General features: G+C 36.1%; 1 protein-coding gene across 3 annotated transcripts in view; it reads left to right on the top strand.

The window, feature by feature from the left end:
- The window catches only part of LOC6042017 (cytoplasmic polyadenylation element-binding protein 2), a 605,979-nt gene that overhangs the window by 395,961 nt on the left and 185,276 nt on the right, over positions 1-24,742 (top strand). For all 3 annotated transcript variants that reach the window (XM_038254618.1, XM_038254624.1, XM_038254613.1), the window contains one exon: positions 1,266-1,316. In XM_038254618.1, coding sequence (XP_038110546.1) covers positions 1,266-1,316 — 51 coding nt within the window. The remainder of the gene's footprint in view (positions 1-1,265; positions 1,317-24,742) is intronic.

Here is a 24,742-nt window from a genome sequence, read left to right as displayed (position 1 = left end):
TCGAGCTCTGCACGGTTAAAAATTTAATTAAACTCATAAATTAAACATACAATAAATATAAAATACGCACATAAATTATTTATGCGCAAACTTTTTCGCCGTAATAACGCTCGACGTCGTTCTGGATGGGAGAGGGAAAGACAGTAGGGATAAATGAGGCAGATCGTAGAGGCGCGCGAGGTTGTGTCCTAACCGGAGTGCTGGTGACCATGGTGGTCCCGTTGGAATCGTTGCAATTTTGTTTGTTGATATGATAATTTTCACTTGGGAACCTTTGGAAATTGGTTGGAAATCGGAGCGTATGAATAATTTCAGTGATTTTGAAGAATTACATGCCGTTTTGAACTCCTAGAGGACTTGTTACCACATTCTTCATACTTTTGAATCCATAGTTTTGAATTTACATTTTTCTGGTTTGAGATTTGAATTTTTGAATATTTGATTGAAGTTTTTTCCTCAAAATCCTATGTTTGCTAGCTACCAGTTAAATTTTCTCAATAGTCTATCGTGATCATATTGGCCCAATATTGAACAAAACACTTTCAAATCGTTTGGAACAATTTTCCAAGTATTTGAGCATATCGGCTTTAAAAAAGGAGTCAGAAACATGAAAAAAAAATATTTAGTCACATTTTTGTGAAAACTTTGAATAATCGAGTCTGTACTAAAATTCAAATATTGTCACAATCAAGACATGAATATTTATGTGAAATGTACTTGTTTTTGACCTGAATTGAAAAAAAAATGCTTTGGCATTGTGGAACAATCTCGGAACCTTATGTTGAACCCTTTCAGAAAAAAATAGACGTCAACAAATATTTTTTCAAATAGCAACAGAATTTTCATTGGAAATTAATGCGCAATCAAATGAAAACAGCTTTAAATGCATTTTGCTACTTTAATAAACATTTTTCACATGATTGAATCATTTTCAAAACATTTTGAATTTTTGAAAAATTCTAGTACAGTACAGAAATTAAAAATTTTCGCAAAAAAACGTAAAGTCATTGATTTAAAAAATTAATTGTATAATTGCTGAATGGAAACCTCAACCTTTTTGAAAAACTGATTTTCATGATAGAGTAAAATAATTTAACAAACGAAAACTTGTTTTTTTCTTGGTAGGATTATCCGAAGTGTCATTTTACCAAGGCCTTCGAATAATCGAGATTCAACTATAAATATGACAATTTTTTAAAATGCCAAGTATACAATTGAGCTATTTCTTATTACTAACAAAAAAAATATCTTCTTCTTAATTTCAGGATTCCTCAACTGCAACACAAACACACTCCAATCCTTGGCCCAGCTGCACGGTAAGTTTATCCAAATGATTTTAAAAACCTTTTACCAACATTCACCACACTTCACCTGAAAACAAAACAAAACGGCTCCTATAAGTGCGTTCGATAGATGTTATCACAACATTTCAGCAAAAAACCCCAATCCATTAAGCAAAGTGGCTTACCGAAACAGACAACGGCCATTCTAAAGCCATTTAATCGCTCACACAAACGCACAAAGCAGCACCTGCCCGTTAGAAAATGGTCTTCTCTATACCCATTGCCGAAGTGAGTTCAATAATCATAACAATAAAAAAAAACTACAACACACCCATTATTGCGCTGCTCTTCATGCAGACATTGTGAACAAACGTACTCACGGTAGTGAGGTGTGTCTACATTGTTTAACATCCGTACTATTCGATTTGAGGTTAAGTGGGTCTGGTTGAAATGAATATAAAAAAGATCAACATAATTTAAGCATTCTTCAACTCTCCAGCGATAGCACTCACCAGTGAAAATATTTGTGTATGTTGCGGCCAGACTGAGGAAGGGTTGCGAAAAAGGGGTTTCCAATTGAAAGGTTCCTGGCGCCCACACACACCCACACCACCATCCACTTGAGCACAAACAGGTGTAATAACAATAACGATGAAAATAATGAACTTGTAAATGGACGCACGTCGGCCTGGCATGTGTCGGTAAGGCAGAGTCGTGTGAGTGGTGTAACGGGCTGTTTTTTGGGCCGTGAAATTTTGAAGATTTTTTTTTAAACCTTTGCAAGTTACCGTTCACCTTCCCAAAATCGCTCAACTTTAAGCAAAACTTTCTTGAGCAAATTGTGGGGAATTTCCCTTATCCCCTTAGAAAAGTGGAGAATCAACAATTTCCGTCTTCCAAAATATTAGCTGTAATGGTTTGTAGAATCTGGTTCAGGTGGAATTAGTTCTACTCCCAATTATCAATTCCTAGACAACTTGGACTTGGATAATCAACTCATAAACATGACGAAATCCAGTATGCAATCCTCCAAAAATCATCGTCATCAAGCAAAACGAAGCGAATAGTTGCTAGGTGTCATTGCCGAAGACACTAAATCGGTCAGTAAATTCGTTCTCAATTGACAACTTGACAAATTTTAGCAAAAACTATGTCGGTGAAATCAACTGAAAATTAAGTTTACGGCAGTGTTGCGTTCCTCACGCGCTCACGCGCTCATGAGCGCTCACTTTTCGCTCATTCGTGAGGAGGAGCGCTGCGCGAGCTAGCTCACGTTTGCTCCGATTTTTTCAGCTCGCGTTTGCTCCACGCTCGCGCTCATATTTCGCTCACGGAGCGCTCATTTTGGACGTGTCGCTAATCATTTAACGTTTTTGAGAAAGTTTTTTTTAAATTCTAGATGGATTTTTTTCGTAAGGTGCAGTAGGGCTGTGGAAATATGAGTATGTGAACAAATTTTATGATATATGAATTGGAATAGCTTATTTTCATCAATCATGTTTTTAAATAAAAGGTTGGATTCGCAAGGGTCAAATATTTTTTTAGACATACAGTCGAATGAATAAATATTTTAGAATTTAAAGGCCTTATTGTAGCAGAGAGGGGCGGAGGGGTATAGACGCCTAAATAAAGGGCCTGTTAACCTTAGAGTAGGTGTAGGAATCTCGTAATCGAGAACGCCAAGGCAATGCTGTAGAGCGAATAATTTGTTTTTTTTTGAAACCTTAGAAAAACTTTAAAACAATGAATGGATTCAAGAGAATTTATGCTTTGGTAAGTTCGATTCAAGGTTAAATGCTTGGTCGATTAAAATATAAAATTAAACTGTTTTAATGTACCTAATCAGTGTTTTGACTATATTTCCAGATTGCGGGTCAGAATGAGCTACCATTAAAAAAAAGTTATTCCGTTTATTAAATCTTTCAGTGATTAGAAACGGCTAATCATTACTATAAGGTTAGTCTTTATTTGGCAAACATTTTAGAAAAAAGGGTAACATTTTTGAAACAGTTCTATTTTTAAATATTTGCCTCAAAATTCCTAAGGGTTGAAATAACCCTTTTGACTCAAATCAAATAAATTGTCAATATTTTTCACCACGAAAAGGTTGGCTCTTCTTCCAACAAGTGGATTTTATTCAACACTTTCGCAACCAAACCTCTGAAAATATTCAATTACAAGTTATATATAATTTTTTGAACATGGATGATTGTAACTGTTTAAAAGATTATTTAAAAATAAATAAAATATACATAAATTGTCAATATTTTTGTACATAACAACAATACAATATGGTCCAATATGGATTTGATTTGTGAACAAACAGTGCATCTCTTCACGTAAATGAATGTTTACATTATGAATTTAGTTTTTGTTCCTTGTTCGAAAAATGTCTAGATTTTAAATAGAACGTAAATTTCGGTTCACTGATCAAATCCGTTTCATTGCCTACTTTTGTTTGTTCGACCACTTTCTTGTTTGTTTTTGCTGCCTGTGCTGAGATATTTCTAGAAACTTTGTTTCAAACAGGCAGATGCTTCAACAGTAAAAAACAACTATACCTACTTTGGCTCACCGGCTCACGTGAGCGCAAAACGCTCCGGTGAGCGTGAGCGAGCACGAGCTACCTGATAAAAACTCACGCTCCAGCTGGAGCGAGCAAGCTTTCCGTGAGCGCTCGCTCATTCGCAACCCTGGTTTACGGACACAGAGAACAAAGATCGAGATGGGTGAGAGAATCATTCTCCCGAGGTTCATTTGCTAAAAAAGTTCATACGTCAAAAGAAAAAAAAAACAAAAGAGTCGACGACGGGAATCGAACCAGAGACCTTTTATATTCTAATCCAATGACTTAACTGCCTCTGCCACTACAGCTTGGTGTTCAAGGAGTGGTCAGATGTCGGTGTATGACAATTGTTGTAGATTTATTAGTTCAATTAACGAATGAATTTATTTGTTATGGTGGTATGAGTTGGTAGCATTATTCTCTCGATTTTGGCGCTGAGCCCTTGATAAATTTTTAGGGAACGATTCTCTTGACTCGGAACTTAGGGTGTGGAATTGAACAAAATTACAAAATTACTTTTTCTAAAGCTTGCCAACAATCGTCTGGTAATATATTTTGAATTTTATGGATATAATGTACAACCATCCTGGACATGAATCCCTTTTTTCACCCTCATATGGTTCTCCCAAAACCTTCCGAACTCAATTTTCCGTATCATTTGTTGGGTCGAATTTTCCCTCCGAAAAATTCCTCAACAAAAACACACACACACACACACACACCTAATACTCAGAAGGAGACCCTTCTCCTCGTGATGAGTGTGTATGAGACTATGCTCCAACGCCGTTAAAATCTAGCCAACCTCTAGTCAGCATGCAGGGGCCAGAAAGGTTACCCAAAATTAACGAAATGGGGTGAAAATGACGTGGGAGTAGATTAAAAGAAGTGAAACTTTCCTCCCAGAGAGAAAAACCCACCTGCGAGAAAAATGTTTCCAGCTGCCACATTTTTAGGTTGTCCAAAAAGTGCTGACAACTAAATTTTCGGCGTGACGCGCAGATTTCCAGCAAACGCGAGCAAAAGTGCATTTCAACGCGCCAAGTGAATTAACTTTACGTGGGAAAATGTTTGCCAAACTGTGCTGCTGAGGAGGGGGGATTGTGAGGTAAATGCTAGCACTAACGTGATGAAAATGAGATTCTGGTGAGAGGACTTTTGATGGTTAATTTGTGGGAATGTTTAAAATGTGCTGCTGTGGCTCGTGATGAGCACGCTGGAATAGTTTTGAACGAGTTTGAACGGAACCAAGCAAAGTAAAAATAAATGGAAACAAATCCGAAAATTTCCACTTTATGCAGGTTTCGTTTCTGAGAAAACAAAACTCAAAGAGCTATGGAAAATGTTGGTGGAAATTGAAATACTTCATGCAAACAATTGTATCGGAGTTTTGATAACAGACAACAACAGTTTACTACATAATTGTGCAGTTTTGTGGTCTCAATAATCTCTGAGAAATAACTTCTGGAACCACATTTGTGCATTGGTCTAGACCCCAGCATACGGGGGGAATTCTTAATTACCAAAAATGTGTTCTATTGCATCTTTGGTTTCTAGTATGCTCTAGAAAATCTTACTTTTCAGGAATGTCTAGATTCACTTCTAGATTTTTTAGAAAGTTAAAAAAATTCGAACCACTTTAAGTTTTCTTAATTTGGACTTATTTGTCATCAGTTAAATATGGTTCAATGCTGAATGTAGATTTAGATTTCGAGAGCAGTAAATCGAATGTAAAATGAAAACGCATATTGCTATACTAACCATACACTTTTCTTTGAAAATGTGTTATGTTTTAATGACGATAAAAATTATTATAATTTAAGACCATTAAAAATACTGATGGCTTTAAAAAAAATATACTTTTCAAGAAAATTGTTCAGAGAGTTTAATTTTTTAAATTTGCAAACGTTGTTATTTTTCAAAAATTGTGTGAAGTCATTTTTGATTGTACTTTTTTTCCTCAACAAAAATTTTCTTTGATTTTTTTTTCGGACAATATTATAAATTATTTCCAATTTTTTTTCAAAAATCTTTTTTATTTCAAAAAAATACTATTTGTAATTTGTATTTCCGTAACCAACTTTGCTCAATCTTGAACTTTTGCGCAAAACAAGAAAACAATTTTGCTGAAGACACCAAATCAATAAAAAAATAACCCTTTCAAATATTGCCATGCCCATTTTGTATTACCAGACCCAAATGATTTCTTTTGGCATACGGAATGCACGGCCAAAGTGTTATAAAAAAAATACAAAGAAAAGTCTTTTGCAAAAACGTAAAGAGTTACGCAGATTTAGAACAAAAAAAGTCTTAAATATATTTTTTTTCTAAACAGAAAATGTTTGTTTATTTTGAATTTTTGCTCTTACCTTTAAACAATTTTTTCCTATTTTTTAAATTTGAAAATTTTTGAAACACCAAATTTTAAGCTCTTTAACCCGTCAGATCTGAAAATTTCCGAAATATTTCCAATTTTAGGCATTGAAATCGCAGTTGCTGCGATATTCCTCCTTATTCATGGTTTTTGTTGACTCTCTCAAAACCTTTATTTTCTGGGTGCTTTTTTATCAGAGGCAACCATTAGTCCGATCTTCAATGCGTTTTATGTAAGTTTATAGGAAAATTTTCCAAACCTGAAGCATAGACATATTTTTAAACTGGTCAAACTTAGGCGAAAACCACTAAAAATACCAGCAAAATTAGTTTAATATTTCTACATCTGGAAAACGGTGCATTTACCCGACAAATGACTAGTTTTCTTAACAATTTAAAATTTGACTAACAAGTTTTTTAAATTAGTCCAAAAATTTTTTGATCATGATTTCGACCTTTAAAAAACAATATTTTTTTATGCCAGGGGTTCTCAAAGTTTTTGGAAGCCGGGCCAAATTAATAAAATAGTTTTTTTAAATAATAATTTTTATTTGAAAAACTATAAAAAATCAGCTGAAGTTTTTTGAAACTTCTTTTATTTATTAACATTTTCGTTGATCAAAATAATAGAAAACACAAAATGGCTGTTTTCGAAATGGTGACATGCAATCTGAGCAATTTATGTGCTGACGTAATTTTATCTCTGAATTAGGCGTAACAGAAGAAAACTCGTTGAGAGTCAGAATTTCAACATTTCAATGAGACAAATGTAAGAATATGTTTTAAACATCCGTCAAGTCGATTTGCAATCATTATTTCCAAAATCGTTTGATTCGACAAAAAAACATATTTTTGAAAAAACTTATTGCCATACTGTTAATCGAAAAAAAATTAAAATTCAATTTGTTTTGAATGAATACGAACATGCTCAAAATGATTCTAAACGCAGAGGAATGCATTTCAATTGATTTCAGCTGATTCAAATTAAAAATCATTGATATTTTAAGATATTTTGAAAAAATAGTTTCTGCCCCGATTAAACAAAAAATTATAGTGGATCAAAGGGAGGGTTGGTCGACAAAAGCTTTATAAAATATTTGCAACAGCCCCCAATTTAACATTTTGTTAGCCTAAATCAGATGGTAATCAATCAGATTCGTTATCTAACTGTCATGAGTACGAATCCCGAGTTTAGGTTTCTAATTGCAAAGTAAGTTTAAGGATCGGTTCATAAAAAGGGTCATTAATACTTTCATATTAACATGGAAAATTAATATGTTTGCAATTACAGTAGTTGTTCGGTAACTGGGCGTTGTTTAACTGGGCTGCTTTTTAACTGGGCGCTCGATAACTGGGCCGTAGCCCAGTTAAAAAGCAGACAAACGTCAAAAAACCAAAACAAATCGAAATCACCGAGGGGTTAATGGATGCAAAAATCATGGTCAACAATTAACAAACTTTTTTCAAACTTTTATGTTATTTTAAGTCACAATTAAAGAAATATGAAAAGTAATCATTGTAAATAAATTTTAGTTACTTTTATTTTTATATTTCATCAAATAAATATTATGCATCGGTAGTCCCCTCGTTATTTTTCGTTCAGCCCAGTTAGCGAACAGCATTCGATGACTGGACTACGTTCTCAGCCCAGTTACCGAACAACTACTGTATTACAGATTTCTACCTAAATCAAATTTGAACGTTTTTTAAACACTTCCAAACATGTTTGAAGAAAGTTTGGACAATATTTACTAGTTTTAGTCACTTTGAAACGTGTCCAATTATTTTAATTATTAAGATTTTAGAACTAAATATTTGTGTCGTAAAATAAGGATCAAAATATTTAAAAATCATTAGTTTAAAAAAACAGAAAAAAAGTTAGCAAAAAAAATAAAACAAACTTTGAAGTGTAAAATTACTTTACAAGTGGTCAACGAGCCATTTAACATAAACGTTCAAAATGGGTCCGTGGGCCATAAAAAATCACCTCGTGGGCCACGTTTGGTCCGCGGGCCAAACTTTGGTCACCCCTGGTTTATGCAATAAGATGCAAAATGATAATTTTCTGGCGAAAGTACAATTATAAAACGAGGATTTTTTCAGCACAAGTCGTACATTTATCCAACAAGGTTCACCGAGTTGGATAAATACGAAGAGTGCTAAAAAAATCAAGTTTTGCAACGAGTTCCATACAACATTTTTTGCAATTCCAAAAAACACACACTGAGTGAAATTTTAATGTCAAATTTTATTTTTTTTTTGTCAATAAATCTTTAAAATCAAAAAAATGTTGAAAAGTGTTACTATTCGAAACAAGTGCTGAAAAGTTCAACTTTTCAGCACCCATTTGAGTGCTGAAAAGTAGAACTTTTCACCATTTATTTTGAAAAGTGTTGCTATTCGATGCTGTTATTTTTGGTACAGAAAAGTAGGCTATTTCGTCGTTCAAGAATGACAGGAAAAGTAAGTATTTTCACGACGGAATTGCAAAAAACGAGTTTTGCAATGAGTTGCATTAGGCTTATTTTTAATCCCGAAAAAACAATTAAATAAAAAATTTCAGTGAATATTGTTTCCCCCCTTGATTTTAGCATCCATGTGTTTGGCCAACTCAAACACCAACAGTGTCGAAAAGTATCACTTTTCGAAACATGTGCTGAAAAGTTGAAATTTTCAGCACACAAATGAAAGCTATAATGAACTTTTTAAAACTTTTGTTTATGAAGTATTTTTGAAACGATTTAAATTATAAAAAAGTCCCAAAACTTTTTATCAACCAAGATTTTGACATCTGAGAAAAAAAAATTATTTTCATAAAAATATTAACCATTTATCGAAGTTCCAGAGAATTGCTCTTTTGATATATATTTTGGTTGTCTTCGACAAAGTTGCTTGGATTGTTGAAAACGCATCATTTTTCGGAAAAAAAAACATTTCCACCTAATTTCCCATACGTATGAGTTAAGAGCGAGTCCACGAGCAAAGCATACCCATCTCGCATCGACCTCACCAATCTGCCTGAAATTTTCAGGGGTTGTTTGCACATATAAAACCAGCATCTGGCCAAAATATGAGCACTCTAGGTCAACGGGAAGTGGGGCAAATTGGGACGCAAAGTTTGAAAGTTCAAAAACGTAAAAAATCTTTAAAAGGCTATAACTTAGACAAAATTCAATTTAATTTCAAAATACAAAATGCATCTGAAAGGGCTTCAAAAATGCAACAAAATGCAGGGTAGAGCATCCAAATTGGTTAATTCTAAAGGGAGTTATCGGCATTTTAGTGAAAAAATAGCATAATTTTCAAACTGAAATAAAAAAGTGTTCTATCCAGATATCAACTCGGTTCGACCTGCAGCTTGTAGGGGACATCTGGAACTACCATCTGAGACTGAGACCGCTTTGGGTAAGGCAGTTTACATATCAAAAAGACACTTTTACTTTTAGTGAATTTTTTGATAGTAAATTTTCGCTCGGAGGACCCCTTAGATCCCATTTTCTGGTGATAACTTTATCATAATCGTGTTCCTGAGACAATTTCACATTAGAAACATGCATAAAATGTTTGTTTTCATCCATATTAACCCTTTAAAAAATGAAAGTTAAAAAAAAAACTTTGATTCACATCTATTGAAAATCAAGTTCGTTTCCAAGGATACTAGATGACACCAGAATAAATGCAGCTTCTTAATTTTTTTATCTTTCATTTTTTAAAGGGTTAAACTGGATGATAATATACATTTTTATGTATGTTTCTATTGTGAAATTGTCTCAGGAACACGAATATGATAAAATTATCACCATAAAATGGGATCTAAGGGGTCCCCCGAGCAAAAATTTACAACCAAAAATTTTACTAAAAGTAAAAGTGTCTATTCAATATGTCAAACTGCCTTACCCAAAGCGTTCTCAGTCTCATATGGTATTCCCAGATGTCCCCTACAAGTTGTACGTCGATCCGAGTTGATATCTGGATGGAACACTTTTTTATTTGAGTTTGAAAATTATGCTATTTTTTCACTAAAATGCCGATAACTCCCTTTAGAATTAACCAATTTGGATGCTCTACCCTGCATTTTGTTGCATTTTTGAAGCCCTTTCAGATGCATTTCAGGCAGATTGGTGAGTTCCAAACGACGTCCCATACAAAGGGGTATGCCCTGTTCGTGGACTCGCTCTTAAACATAAAATGTGAAGTTCTGGCAACACTGTTATATGATATCAAAATTCATAGGAAATTTAGAGCTTCGAAGAAGTTTTGAAGACTGCCAATTTTAATTTGGATGAATATTTTAATTTTGGTCAAACTTCAAAAGGTTTTAAATGTTTAAAAAAGTTAACAATCTGGTAAACCTTTGAGATTATTATTTGTAAATAGCATGAAATATCCCAACCACCTTCCAATTAATTTCAAAAACCTTGATTTTCAAGATTAATTCACGTTTTAATGATAAACGTTTAAGAGCAGGTTCGAAAAAAAAACCTGCCTAATCCAACTTTTTCCTCAGCACAACAAACCTCAAAAATTCAATCACACTGTGTGGCATTCAACCGCATATTCCGGGGCAAATATTGCCCACATCGACGCGTTTTCAGCGGAATTCAATTTGAAAACAAATTTTATTTCCAAACCGTGCCCGACTGCTCTGGAAGGGCTGCGGCCCACGTGGATTTATTCAACTTTTTCGCTACGTATTGATCCTTTAACTGTAACTTGGATTTTGCCCGCACTTATTTCTCGCACTTTTGACAACAACATTTTAAAAAACTAGGCAACCAGCTTTTGTTTGTTTACATTTCCAGTCGCAGTTTCCACCAAACTGGGCGTTCCGCACTTTTAAATTGCGATTGACAGCTGAAAAACGATCGGCAACCGCGGCTCGCTTTGACCTTTTTTGTGAAAATTTTAAATTTTCCAAGACAGTTTGACAAGTCGCAATAGTGCGATCGATAGCAATAATATAGTGCGAAGTCCATGTTAGTGGGAATTGCGCAATAACTGGCCCAAAAAAGAAGGAGTGAACACGTGCGGACTGGATTTTGGAAGTTTGGAAGTTTTTTTTTCTGTTAACCCTTTAGGTTTGTGAGATTTTCAGTGATTTTTATTCGATAAGTGCCAAAACTTTTATTGTTTGTTTTGCCAAAGGTTTAGCAGAAAAAATGATTCAAGATTGAATTAAAAATTATAGGAGACATTCAAGGGTTAACGTTCCATCCAAATTTCCACGAAGCTCATTTTCCGAAAAAAAACTTTTTTGCCAGAGTAATAAAAAGCGATACGCTTCGATGAGGGTTTTTTTCACAGCAGGTATCCGGAAAAAGATCGATGGAACGGGAGGAACCAGGTGTCTGCCTCGAGGGTTACAACCCTCCGATGGGAGGGGGTGAGAAATTACGTATATATTTGAACCCTCAAGGAGGGTTGGTACCCCGACGACTTGGTTTGCAAATGTTAGTTTTTTCACAAGTGGCTGGGTTCAATATTTTGACATGCAATGCGTATTCACGAAGCCGTGAATATTGCGCGAGGGATTCAACAGACGCCGTCGTAATTCAACCGGAATGAGCTCGTAAAACCGATCACGATGTAATTGGACGGTTTGAGCGCTGAATGGGCGGGAATAAATTGAATTTGCTTAGCTGGCAACACTGCTCTTGAAATGGTGCTGGAACAAGTTTTGCAAATTCTGGATTATGCATTTCGAATTTTGAGTTTTAACTATAAATTTAAGTAGTGGCAACTGATGACGAAGAGCAAACAATCGCAAGCTTGCATTCAATCTTAATTTGCTTGCTTACCAGAAGATGCAATTGCATCAGTGACATCTAGTGGTAAATAGTGAAATTGATTCTAAGTACAAATCTCGTTGAAATGCTACTCTTAAAGCCATATTCAATCCCGGATTCAGCTGTTTCTGTTCCAAAAGGATCGTATCATCCTGTACACATTTCCGCCTCTTCCGGACATTTTCCCACCCATAAAAAAAGAAACACGGACACGACATCAACCGACGCTGACAAATTTCCAGAATTATGCGCCAACATCAAAGCAAGGTGCCCCGTGCAGATGTCACCATCGGAAACAAACCCCGAAATTTGTTCAATCTGCGGCATGACACGGGTCATCGGATTCTGTGTCAATCTGGACAAACACGCCGCTCCGTTCTTCCGGGTTGGTTGCCCCACTTGATTTGACCTGGACCTGGAGGCCAGCTCGTGTTTCGAAGGGGGTGGTGGCCAAGTCCGTTCCCGAAAAATTATGAGATCGCACACATAAAGTTGGGTGCCGAGGTGAAGGCCGCCGTGACCCTGGGGGCATTTTCCGAACGACTTTGTCCTTTTGGGGAGCACAACAGCCGTGACACGCAGCAAAAGGATGTTGACGATAATGATGATGGCGGTGATTAGGTTGAGCTATGTTTCAGGAACCCCTTTTCAAGAAAAAGCAATTCTGCTTCCGTTGAAATTGTTTCCATCAAAAAAGCTTTCTTATCAAATTCTATGTTTTATGGAAGAATTATTCAAACTTGTATGCAATTTATGTTTGATTTGCATGCAATCGCATACATTGCTGGTAGTAGCATCTAGCGGTGAGTAGCCAAATTCGAGCTTCATCGCTAAAAGAGTCCAATTTTTGTCACGTTCAATCCTTAAATATCACGCGCAAAAGGGTTGCGGCACCCAGTTTTGATGGACTGACTGCCTTTGCCCGTCAGCAGCTGGAGGTTTAAAAAAACAAAAGGGTTCGAGGATAAAAGTGCGTGGGAGTGACCGCCACTGATTTCGGGACACCTACTCACCCCTCTTTCCCATGGGACGTGCTGCTACTTTGCGTGAGAGGGGGCGATTTGATTAACGTCACAAGTGGCGGGGCCATTAGGTTTGAAATATTATGATTAGTTTCGGGGTTGATGTTCGGTGCGAGGGTGTTGTTAATTTAATGGGAGGATTAAATGAAATTGAGCAATGTTTTTTGGAGGGACTGCCCAAATTTGATTTGGAAAAAAGGTCTCAAAAAAGTTCAACATGCTTGCATGCTAAACGTAAAATCAGTTTCGAAGAATACAAGTGATACAATTTCATTAGAATACCGCTTTTAACAAGCAGCGATTTCCAAGAGAAACAGCTGATGGAATCAATTCGTGCAATGGGTAAATCAAAGCTTCAAAATATGCAACAGTTAACAATCCGATCATCCCAGAGTTGCTAACGTTCTGCAAAAAAGTGCTTACACAAAGGGCCAATAAAAATAATTTCCAGTGGAAATTGAGTAAATATTATCAGATATCAAAGGAAACTGGTAACAATGGTAATTGAAGGAAATTAAATATTAGTTTGCCACCGCTGAGAAACAGTAAACATTACCAATTCCGATATAAAAATCAAAGAGTATTGACTGAATTAAAGAAAAAAAATGTCAAAATTGTCAAAATTGTCAAAATTGTCAAAATTGTCAAAATTGTCAAAATTGTCAAAATTGTCAAAATTGTCAAAATTGTCAAAATTGTCAAAATTGTCAAAATTGTCAAAATTGTCAAAATTGTCAAAATTGTCAAAATTGTCAAAATTGTCAAAATTGTCAAAATTGTCAAATTGTCAAAATTGTCAAAATTGTCAAAATTGTCAAAATTGTCAAAATTGTCAAAATTGTCAAAATTGTCAAAATTGTCAAAATTGTCAAAATTGTCAAAATTGTCAAACTTGTCAAAATTGTCAAAATTGACAAAATTGTCAAAATTGTCAAAATTGTCAAAATTGTCAAAATTGTCAAAATTGTCAAAATTGTCAAAATTGTCAAAATTGTCAAAATTGTCAAAATTGTCAAAATTGTCAAAATTGTCAAACTTGTCAAAATTGTCAAAATTGACAAAATTGTCAAAATTGTCAAAATTGTCAAAATTGTCAAAATTGTCAAAATTGTCAAAATTGTCAAAATTGTCAAAATTGTCAAAATTGTCAAAATTGTCAAAATTGTCAAAATTGTCAAAATTGTCAAAATTGTCAAAATCATCAAAATTTTCAAAATTGTCAAAATTGTCAAAATTGTCAAAATTGTCAAAATTGTCAAAATTGTCAAAATTGTCAAAATTGTCAAAATTGTCAAAATTGTCAAAATTGTCAAAATTGTCAAAATTGTCAAAATTGTCAAAATTGTCAAAATTGTCAAAATTGTCAAAATTGTCAAAATCATCAAAGTTTAATAAATTTACTAAACTTACTTAATTTACTAAATTCTTTGAATTTCCTAAATTTACTAAGTTTACAAAATTTACTTTTAAATTATTTACTTTACTAAATTTACTAAATTTACTAAATTTACTAAATTTAGCATGAGCATGAGCATGAGCATGAGAAATTACTAAATTTACAAAATTTACAAAATTTGCAAAATTTACTAAATTTACTAAATTTACTTAATTTACTAAATTTACTGAATTTACTAAATTTACTAAATTTACTGAATTTACTGAATTTACTAAATTTACTAAATTTACTAAATTTACTAAATTTACTAAATTTACTAAATTTACTAAATTTACTAAATTTACTAAATTTACTAAATTTACTAAATTTACTAAATTTACTAAATTTACTAAATTTACTAAATTTACTAAATATACTAAATTTACTATATTTACTAAAAAAAATGTGTATACAAAATTTACAGTTTGTCAGATTGAGACAGATTGGATAATTGACAGATTGACAGATTAACAGATTGGCAAATAATGTGTTTATTTTTTTTATCTCCTAATTTCAATATTATTAGAAGTTCTATACGACGTCTGTATTTGGAAGTTCCTAGCTATTGAATCAAATGCTTTATTTCTAATGGCCTATCTACAATCACTTAACTTAGAAAATTTCACTTAGCTTAGGAATTTGAATCAATAGAAATGAATCTGATCTTCTACAATGAAAAGGAATAAAATTAGAAACTTGACGTATGGTTTGGAAAATTTCAAAATCTACGGTAAGTTGACGTTTCCATATCAAAGGTAAACAAACAACTGCATAGCAACGTATATCAGCCCAGCAAATTTTCTAAGTTGATTGTGGATGACGGCCGTAAGTTGTGTACATTTTCTAAGTTTTACTTTACTTAACTATTCTAAGCTAAGTGATTGTAGATAGGCCATAAGAAATATTGTTTGACACCACAAACTAAAAATCCTACCTCCAGGCTGTCACGTGTCCCTCGCAACTGTCACAAAACTCAACCCTTATTCTACACGAAAATCACCAAAAACTGCTGTAAAACAACCGTAAGCCTATCGAAAACCATTTATCTCTTGTACGCCGCAGCACCGTCGTCACCGTGCTTGCCCGCTGGCAAATGTGTCGTCCACCAGATAATAAACTTTCTCCCAAGATGGCCGCCGTTGACCGGTTGCTGGTACCCTTTCTTCGTCATATTCCGTCGTAGAACCCCGCTCCGGGTTGCCGGCGGTCGACAAGATTATAATGCTTCATCATAACATTTGCCGAAGAGAGGGGGGCTTTTTAGTGCCAGGGGTCCAACTGTGTGTCCCATAAAGCGTTTAGCGTGTACGTACACACTCACACACATTAAGGATGGTGATAAATTGCGGATTTTGGTCTGCAGTTTGGGCTGTGCGTAAGAAACCGGACTCTAGGCCTGGAAGGTTGTGTCTCAAGGACATTCCAGTATTTATGTCTGTTTATCTTGTGTGAGGAGGGATTTTGGTCAGGGGCTGTACAACGGATCTGGGGGCGATGTTTGAAGTGCAAGATTAAGTATACTTGGACGAAACCGAAGCAGGCTTGGAGAATTTTAAACGGTTCAGTATTGTGGAGTTGCGTCGAGGTTATTCGAAACAAATTTGAATCAAATGACAGTTTGGGTGGTTTGACAGATTGTCAAAAGCTAAATTTACAGATTGACAGATTGATTATTTTTTCAGCGAATGACCAATTGGCCAAATGATAATTGATCATTTGAAATTGATCAATTGGTCGAATGACAGATTGAAGCGATAGGCCAATGACCCAATGACCTGACAGATTGACCAAATTGACTCATTAAGAAATTTTTAGAATTAAAATTAACTAACTGACAGGTAGACAGGTTAGGGCCTTACACAAATTACGAGGACACTTATTTTATTATTTTGAGAGCTCCTCACTTGAAAGCGCAAAGCCTTGGACTGCCATCAAACATTCAAATTATGATGCTGACCACAGGCCAATAACTCACCTGTGCCAAAACGACTATTTAAGTCACAAACTTATCCAATTAGCTCTCTTCTCGGGGTCAATAATTCACTTTTATTGCTGGCCGTAACGCGTCGTTTCTTTCAGCGTCCACCAATTTAATGTTTTGGTTGGAAAATTTTGTTGCTAATTTTCATCCCAGGATCCCGCTAATTACATTAAATTAGCAAAAATTTCGCTTCAAGATTACGGAATCACTGCTCCCACCGTAATTTATTCATGACCCACTAATTCAATTGCGGACCGGGCGTCAATTTCGGCCCGGAACCCTTCGAGTGTTGTGTGTGCACTTGTCCTTAAGCAGAAAACAAACAACTTACTGAAATTTTCGGGGCCCAAAAGTGGTGGGGGCCTCCGTAATCAAATTGAAACCGACTACCAGCAGTTTACCCCCTTGAGTGAAAACCCAACCCCTTGGAAAAATGCAGGGGGGGGGGGAACAAAAAAGTTTTTTCTTTTTTGTTTTTTTTTTTTTTTTTTTGTTTTAAGGGAAATTCACTTCGCTGACCAGGGAAGACAGACCTCCTTAACGCCCGTTGACCTTCCTCAGGGGCAGATGCTGTTTTAAAGAAAAGTTTCGCCCCGAAAATTCTGCCAATAAAACCATCGCACCACCCATTAAAGCGATAAAGGGATGTTTTTCGAAAATGGCGCAAAGAGAAGTAAAACCCGATGAAACTAGATAGGAAACTTCACACAAGCCGGGAAATCTGGAATCCACTCATCCCCGGAAAACATGTTTATTGTGTTTGAATATTAACTAGAAGAACGGAAGAAAATAAAAAAAAAGGCAAGAAGAAAGGGACCAAATCCCTAAATTGGAAAACACTTCAAACAGCAATAACTGTTTTCAGTTGGTGGGAGGGGTTTCCCTCCGAGAATAGTGGAAAATGCATGGGAATTTGCTGCAAAAGTTTTCGACTCAAACTGGGTTTGGAGGGGGAAGAAATCGATCTCTGCCAGATTGCCGAATTGGATGTTGTAGCGAAAAGTGGTGTAACCGCCAAGATATAAAATATTGTCAAGAATATTAATGTTAACAGCTTCGCATGATTTAACTTTTGGTTTAAACAGTTAACACGATTCAACTATTGCATCAGCAACAAAAATCATAAAAAGTGGAGAAACATTTGAAAAGGGCACGTAAGAGTTCTGGAAACATTTTTTTCTCAAATTTTGCAACAACATGTATTTATTCTATTTTCGAAGTTGAGGTAGCACATTTATGAAAAAAAAAATCAAAAGCTTGAGAATCAACAAAAAAAAACTGAAAAAATGCATATCCGCCTTTTTTTCTGTTCGACCACAAAACTTTTAGTAATGTTTTGACTCGTCATACCAACATCAACGAAAAAGTTCAAACCTTCTAGCATTCTAGCCATTTTTTTAGAAAAATAATCGATGATTTTTACCTCAAAATAAAAAAATAGTCATGTTTTGTATTCTAAGCAATTCTTCTTTATTTTCTAACATGCCTTAGCCCGTATATTAATTGAAAATAAGGAGTTGAGAAGTTTTAGTGTTCTAGAGTTTAACTTATTTGAGAATTCCAGCATAAAATATCGAGATGTTTGAACTGATCGTTTGGAATGTGTATTTGGACATTTTTTTTTCCTATGAAAAATTTCGACATTGTGAGTTTTGGAATCATGGCACTTGGAGTTTTGATTTTTTTTAGTTTTGGATGTAGGAATTTTGGTACTTGAGAGTTCGGTTTATTTATTTCCTGTAGCTTAACTTTTTTAAAATTCATATGAAATTTTTTCAAATGATAGTTCGATTTAAACTAATTTTATTTGTTTAGGGGAAATTCTTGTTCGTTTGGCAGAATATGGTTCTAATGTTATCTTTTTTTCAGAGTCTAACTATTTGATTTTTTTTTTACTTTTGATCGACGCTTTCTTGTTTACTTCCCACGAAACAAACGTTTTTTTTTTTATTTTAAAAAATACCAATTCATAGATCTAGGGTTTTTTCTCAAAAAATATTTTCCCTAAAAGAATACCCAGTTAGCAAAATCTAAACGTAGAAATATGTATCCTCCCTGCAAAGGCTTATGAATTGATCTCAGTTGAAAGGTTCTCCAAATCTCTGAATTGCAAATGTAACATCCTGGAGCAGAACAGTTAAATTCTAATAAAAACACTATTGAAATAAAATTAAAAAAAATACCAATTTCAAAAAAAGATTTCTGTCTACTGCAAACCGGGGAGAAATTGAAAGGATTTAATTTATTTTGTCAAGTATTATTCAACCTGTAAGAATTATCTCGAGATTTTTATTCTAAAAATATAGAATGGACATGCAAAATTTAGTTTATAAAAAAATATAAAAATAAACAAACAAACCAAAAACTATCAAAAACTAAAATAAACTAAACAAGATAAATGCAAATTAAAAAACTGAAATTGAAACAATAAAAACATAAAACAAGAGAAGCTAGGTTTTTTGTACAAAAATAAGTTTGCTTCAAAATGACTTCCCGAACACTGGAAAAATAAAAAAATCGAAAAAAAAAGTTTTGGGATTAGAAAATTTAAATATAGTTTTGTTTAAAATTCATGCTTCAAAATTTAGCTTTGATAGTCACCCAGTTTATAGGGTCTCCAAATTTCAATTTGATCCCTTCCCAAGTAACATTTTAAGCTTTATCAAAGCTGTTACAACCACTATAAAACCTATCAGCCAAAACCAACATTAAAACCACTTAGTCGTAACAAACACCCCAGAATTTTGATAAACCCCAATTAAACCCCAAAAGGACCTCTGCAAAAGTTTGTTATGGTCTATTTATAAAACCTACATAGGAGTTCAAGGCTTTACAACTGAATTCTTACAACATCCTCAAAGCCTTGATAAAGCCTTTGTTAAAACCTAGTCAGGAGGAAAAATGACATTTCATACGTCTTCAAACGTCTTATGCCAAATAGGCTTTATTTGGGCAAAAATAAGTCTTCGTCTTGACAACTGAAATTATGGAGATGGATGTCAAAAATGGCGATGATAAATAATAGATATTCGAGTTAATCAAAATAATTTGAAATCTTATTTCTCGCCATTGGTGGCTCAAATTTAACTGCGATTGATTTTATTGAAAAATGAAGGGGAGATATTGCATTCTTTGAAAAAAAATGTTCAAAATATTTTTAAACATATGTGTTTTCGTAAAATTTAAACCAAATTTTTCAGTTTTCTATTTTTTCAACCAAAATGGCGGACAATAAAATTCAATCAGAACACGCGTTTAGCGCCATATTTATGCACTGCTAATTGGCCGCGTTACATGCTTTTTCAGGAGCTTATGGATTTAAGTAAGCTTTTTACATGCCTAATGGCACTTGACAGCTAAAACACCCTTGGCTTAAAAAATGAGATAAAACCGTTTGGCATGACATTGCCATTGGGTTTTCAAGACTCTCTTAAAACTTTCATAACACTTATTTTTATACAAGGTTTTATGTCCGAGGCATAAAACTTTGTTAGAACCTACTAGTTATCTCTTGCTTATTGGTTGTGATGCATGCCCAAATAAAACTATAAAGCAATCAAGTTGCTATCATAAAACCTCAATAAAACTAGGTGGTGGCTAGTTGGTTTAAAAATGTTACTTGGGTTAACTATCTGCTTGAAAGATATAAGCCGAAATCATGATGCCACGGAGTCGGTTTGTTTAATTTTTAATGATTTAGAAAACACAAACCAACTTACAAGTGATTTACTCAATCTGGCACAAGTTCACACTGATTGCCTTCTCACAAGAAGCCAGTCCGGAGGGGGAGGACCCTTAAAAAATTGGTTCACTGCGTTCGCTCGCGCAGTGATCGCCTAATGAGATGGAAGAAATTAGTTCCTGGTTCTGTTCGTCGCCGTTCTCTAGCGCCAGGAGATGGAGCTGTTAGTCTTGTCGTTTCAGTTTCAGCGATTTCCCGCTACACGCTGATAGCTTTCGATTTAGAGCGCTTATTGGCTTCCTGGGCAAGATGACGTCGAAGCTGGAGTTGCAAATTGACTGCGACTTTTTTGTTCTTTTCTCGCGCTAAACGATTTGATTTCATTTAGTGAACTTAACAGTTCGAGATCATTTAGTGCTGGGAGGAAAGGGCGGCAAATGAGATTTCTTTCTCTAAACGTCCCCGCATTACCATCAATCAAACTATCTACACAGTGTATCGTTGAGCCTTCTCCGGCACGTTTCCCCCATAAAACAATCCCCCGGTGAATACTTTCACCATTTCCAGTCGCCCGCCATGAACGACTCACAAATCATTGCTGCTAAACCGGTTCCACCCGGGTTCGGAATGAAATCGTCCTGTCACCACATCGTTACGTTCCCCAACTCGGGGCTCTTCATCACCTTCTTCTTCTTCTTACAAAGTCCACGTGTCGTGAACACACGCGAGGAGAAAAATCCAACAAAATCCCAACAAGACCCGAACAACCTGCCCCACCAGTTTCAAATATGGACATAAATTTCGATTGATTTATCACTGCGAGCACTCTCTCCTTCTACTGCTGCTGCCGCCACAGGTTCCGGACAGGTCCCGAGGTGCGGATTTGTGCGAACCTCCCTCTCGTGGACCCAGAGATTACTAAATCATGTCAAATTATAACGCACGGCTTTCGTGTTTCGGAGGCCGCACGCCAACGCTGCTGGTTGGCCTTCCCCCCCTCGGGGAGTTGTCAGACTTTTGGACCGGAAGAAAGTAATGGCCACCTGAGAAGGTGGCGACGACGATGATGAGGATGTCCGGCGAGATTTTTGGTGAGGTTAATCACGAATGGTCGACCTTGGCTGGAAGGGGGGAAAATAATCTGTTTCCGTAGGAGGAAAATCGGGAGGAATACAGTAAGAACTTATGGCCTTGATCTACCGTAGAACAGAACTATGAGGTCTTAATTTTAGAAAAAAGAAATCAAGTGGTGCTTACGTTACATTGCCTTATCAATAGCAGGTTGACAGTTTGACAGATTGACAAGAACTCGTCTTCATCGTTTTCACAAGTACTTACCAGTTAATTTCTCAGGAACACACTGTCAATATCTACATTTAATCGTTTGACTAAGTTCTCATTGAAGTCCGTAATTGAAAAGTAGATGCTTGAATTTTAAACTATGATATTTCTTAATCTTAAATCGCCCCTATTTATGCAACCTCCAACCAAGGTTTACAGTCGACTATATTTGTATGCCTCGAATTGAAATCTCATAACAGAGTCAATGTTTCGATTACAACACATTCAGAACTTTAAATTCAAACTCCTAAATGTAGGCAACACTTTTTAAATGCCAATTTCCTCCCCCATTGACCCCTTCCTGAAACGTCGTAAACAAATCACATCCCGTTTAACGCCAGACCAGTGCTCCCGGGGACAACAGCACCACCCCGCATAGGAACATCTGTAACTGACGCGCCGGAGAAATTAAATTAGGTCACGTAATGCTGCCACGGGGCAATAAATAACCGCCCATCATCGAATCGCGACCCCGGCGCTTTGATTTCGGCTTTCCCAACAAACCAACCAATCCACTTCATTCAAAGCCCGCAAACAGACTCGCCCTGCATGAAATGGCATGTTTCGGAAATTTCGTGTCCCCTTCTCCGGCGTCCCAACCCGGGGTGAAACTCGACGTTCCCGGACATGCCGGTGGCGGTGGTGTGTGTGTGGTGGAAATAAATTAAAACTGACAACCGAACGATAAATTCCCCACTCGAAATCAACTGTCAAGCTGGGTGTACCTGTGGGAATTCCCATCGATATGGAAGGGAGGCCACCGGTTCCAAAATTGATCCCTCCACCAGCTTTGCCGGTCGAACTCGATCATGGCGGGTCAAAAATAAATAAAACGAATAATGAACTCCGATTCGTTCCTGGTGCTTCAATTTCCGCTGGAAAAATTCAAGCCCTGAATCCCGGACCCGAAACAGAAAAAACCAATTCGGTATCGTAATTGAACGCCACTCCGGGTTTCGAGTTGCATCCCATTGGACACTGGATCCTCACTGGAACACTGATACGGGCTATTGATAAGAGAGCCCCCTCAACACCACATTGGCAGGTTCGGTACATGGTGATGAAAAGGTACCCTGCCGTGACGGCAGGGACGAATTCGGTGTTCGTTGCATACATTTGGGCGATTTTGGACAGGAAAATCTTCTCAATTACGGACTTCAAGGAGAACTTAATCAAATTAAATAAAATAGTGTGTTCCTGCGTGATTCAATCGGTAAGTACTAGTGAAATCTGTCAAACGTGTTTGTCAATCTGTCAACCTGTCATAACGTTGCAAAACAATGTGGCGTAAGCGCCACTCTATTTTGAAACGTAATTTCTTGTTTTTGCGTCGATTTTCGTCACACCTTCAAGATTTATTATCAAATTTGTCAATCTGACATCACGTCAGTATTTCTTGTCAAAACACGGCAGAGTGACGTAAGCGACACAACGAAACAAAACTTCATCCCTTGCCAAAACTCTCGTCGCGTGAGTTTTCCATCCAGGTCCAAGGACCATTACGGCCCGATTGGTACAGATTAGAACACCCCGATGCGCTACCGTTTGCCAAACAACGGAATCCACCTGAATAATCGTTTCGCAACTACAACAACGGTGGCGTTCATCAGTTACGGATTGACTTTCCGGGATTACATCATTCCATATAGAGTCAAACAACCAGGACTAACGTTCTCCTCTGCCGTGGACGGTTCGTCCACGTGTGTTTCGACGCCGGTTGTAATCTGGTCACTGGACATTCCGCAGCCATGATTGAATTCTAATTTTCGCTTCCCGGTAGAGCATCAGTGCTGTAAAAGATTCATTTGTGAAAAGTCCACTGGATTTAGGCAAATGTTGTTTCACATGTAACGATGTAGGTTTTCGGAGGTGTATTTGGATTGAAAATCGATTTTAGTTTCACAGCAACATACAACAGACAAATTCAGCAGAATACTGATGAATTCAGGCTGAAACCACTTCATTCAAACAAAAGATGTCTCCTTCAGAGTGGAAAAATCCAATCAAAGAGCCATCTTGCGCCAGCACTCACCCCATCATGCCTAATATCATCCCATTATCTCCCCTGAGGAGCACCCAAGCTCGAACCTTAGTAATATCATTTTACATGTGTCACAGTTGACACATTTCCCGCCATTCCAGGGGCTCGCTAGGGTTATTATTTTCATCCAACCCCTCCAGAACCACCGAGCCTCTTTTGATAAACCTTAGACCGCTGCTCCTTATGCCTAACGCCGTTATCCAGTTTTTTTTCTGTTGTTGTAGCTTAAAAAATGGCGGCGGGACAGCAAAAAACGCTTCGTGAGGGTGGGCGATGATTAATGACTCTTGGAGAAAAAAAAAACGCGTTTCGCTTTATGACGGAGCTTATTTGGTTCCTCGCAGCCTTGGGGAGGAAGCTCAACTGGGATATGATGGCAAAGGACGGTTGGTGGCGTGGCTGAGACAGACCCCAGGAACGAGGAAATTAGCGTCGTCGAGCGGTAGTCACGGATTGACAGGATGCAAAGATGGTAAAAAAGGGAGGGATTGATTCACTTAAAGAGGTCTGCCACATAAAGAAAGGAAAAATTTGATATTCGGAAAACAATATTCTTGAAACAAAATATGCCATAAACATACTTCACAAAGCAATCTGGCATTTACGTCACATTGTAGTTGCATGCAGGTTTACTAATACAATTTGAAATTATTTAAGTACGTTTTCTGATAATATCTCAAATTGTCCAGATGAGTTTATTTTATTTTGAAAAGAAAATGGTTTAAGAACCTGTCGAAACCTATCAATCTGCAAATAATTTTAGTTGTTCTATTGGAAAGTGACGTAAGCGCCTTGTGACGTAAGCGTCTTGTCTTATGCTCGTTACATAGTTTTATCCAAGCGGAAAAATTCTACGTTTCGATTAAATTAAAAATGTTTGAATGTTGCTTCAATTACGGATTTCAAACAATACTTAGGCAAATCTCCAAGCCTATCAACTTGAGGTGAATTAAGAAGTTAAACTGGGGTAAGTACTTATCATAATATTATTGTTCAAACCTGTCAATCTGTCAAAACGTGTGGTTGTTTTAAAAGAAAGTGACGTAAACGCCAGTTTTTTTTTTTGTTGAATTAAAGAAAATGACGTAAATGTCACATTTGTTGCTGAGTTAAAGGAAAGCGTCGTAAACGCCAGCTTTTTTACTGAGTTTAACACCAAAGTTTTTCAAAGGAAAACGACGTAAACGCCAGGTTTCTTGCCGTGTAAACACAAGTTTTTCCGATGTTTTTTGAAT

Source organism: Culex quinquefasciatus, chromosome 1 (genome assembly GCF_015732765.1).
Source record: "Culex quinquefasciatus strain JHB chromosome 1, VPISU_Cqui_1.0_pri_paternal, whole genome shotgun sequence".
In the NCBI taxonomy this organism is placed as follows: domain Eukaryota; kingdom Metazoa; phylum Arthropoda; class Insecta; order Diptera; family Culicidae; genus Culex; species Culex quinquefasciatus.
The sequence above is the reverse complement of the archived record's forward strand: the minus strand, read 5'-3'. Positions and strand labels throughout refer to the sequence as shown.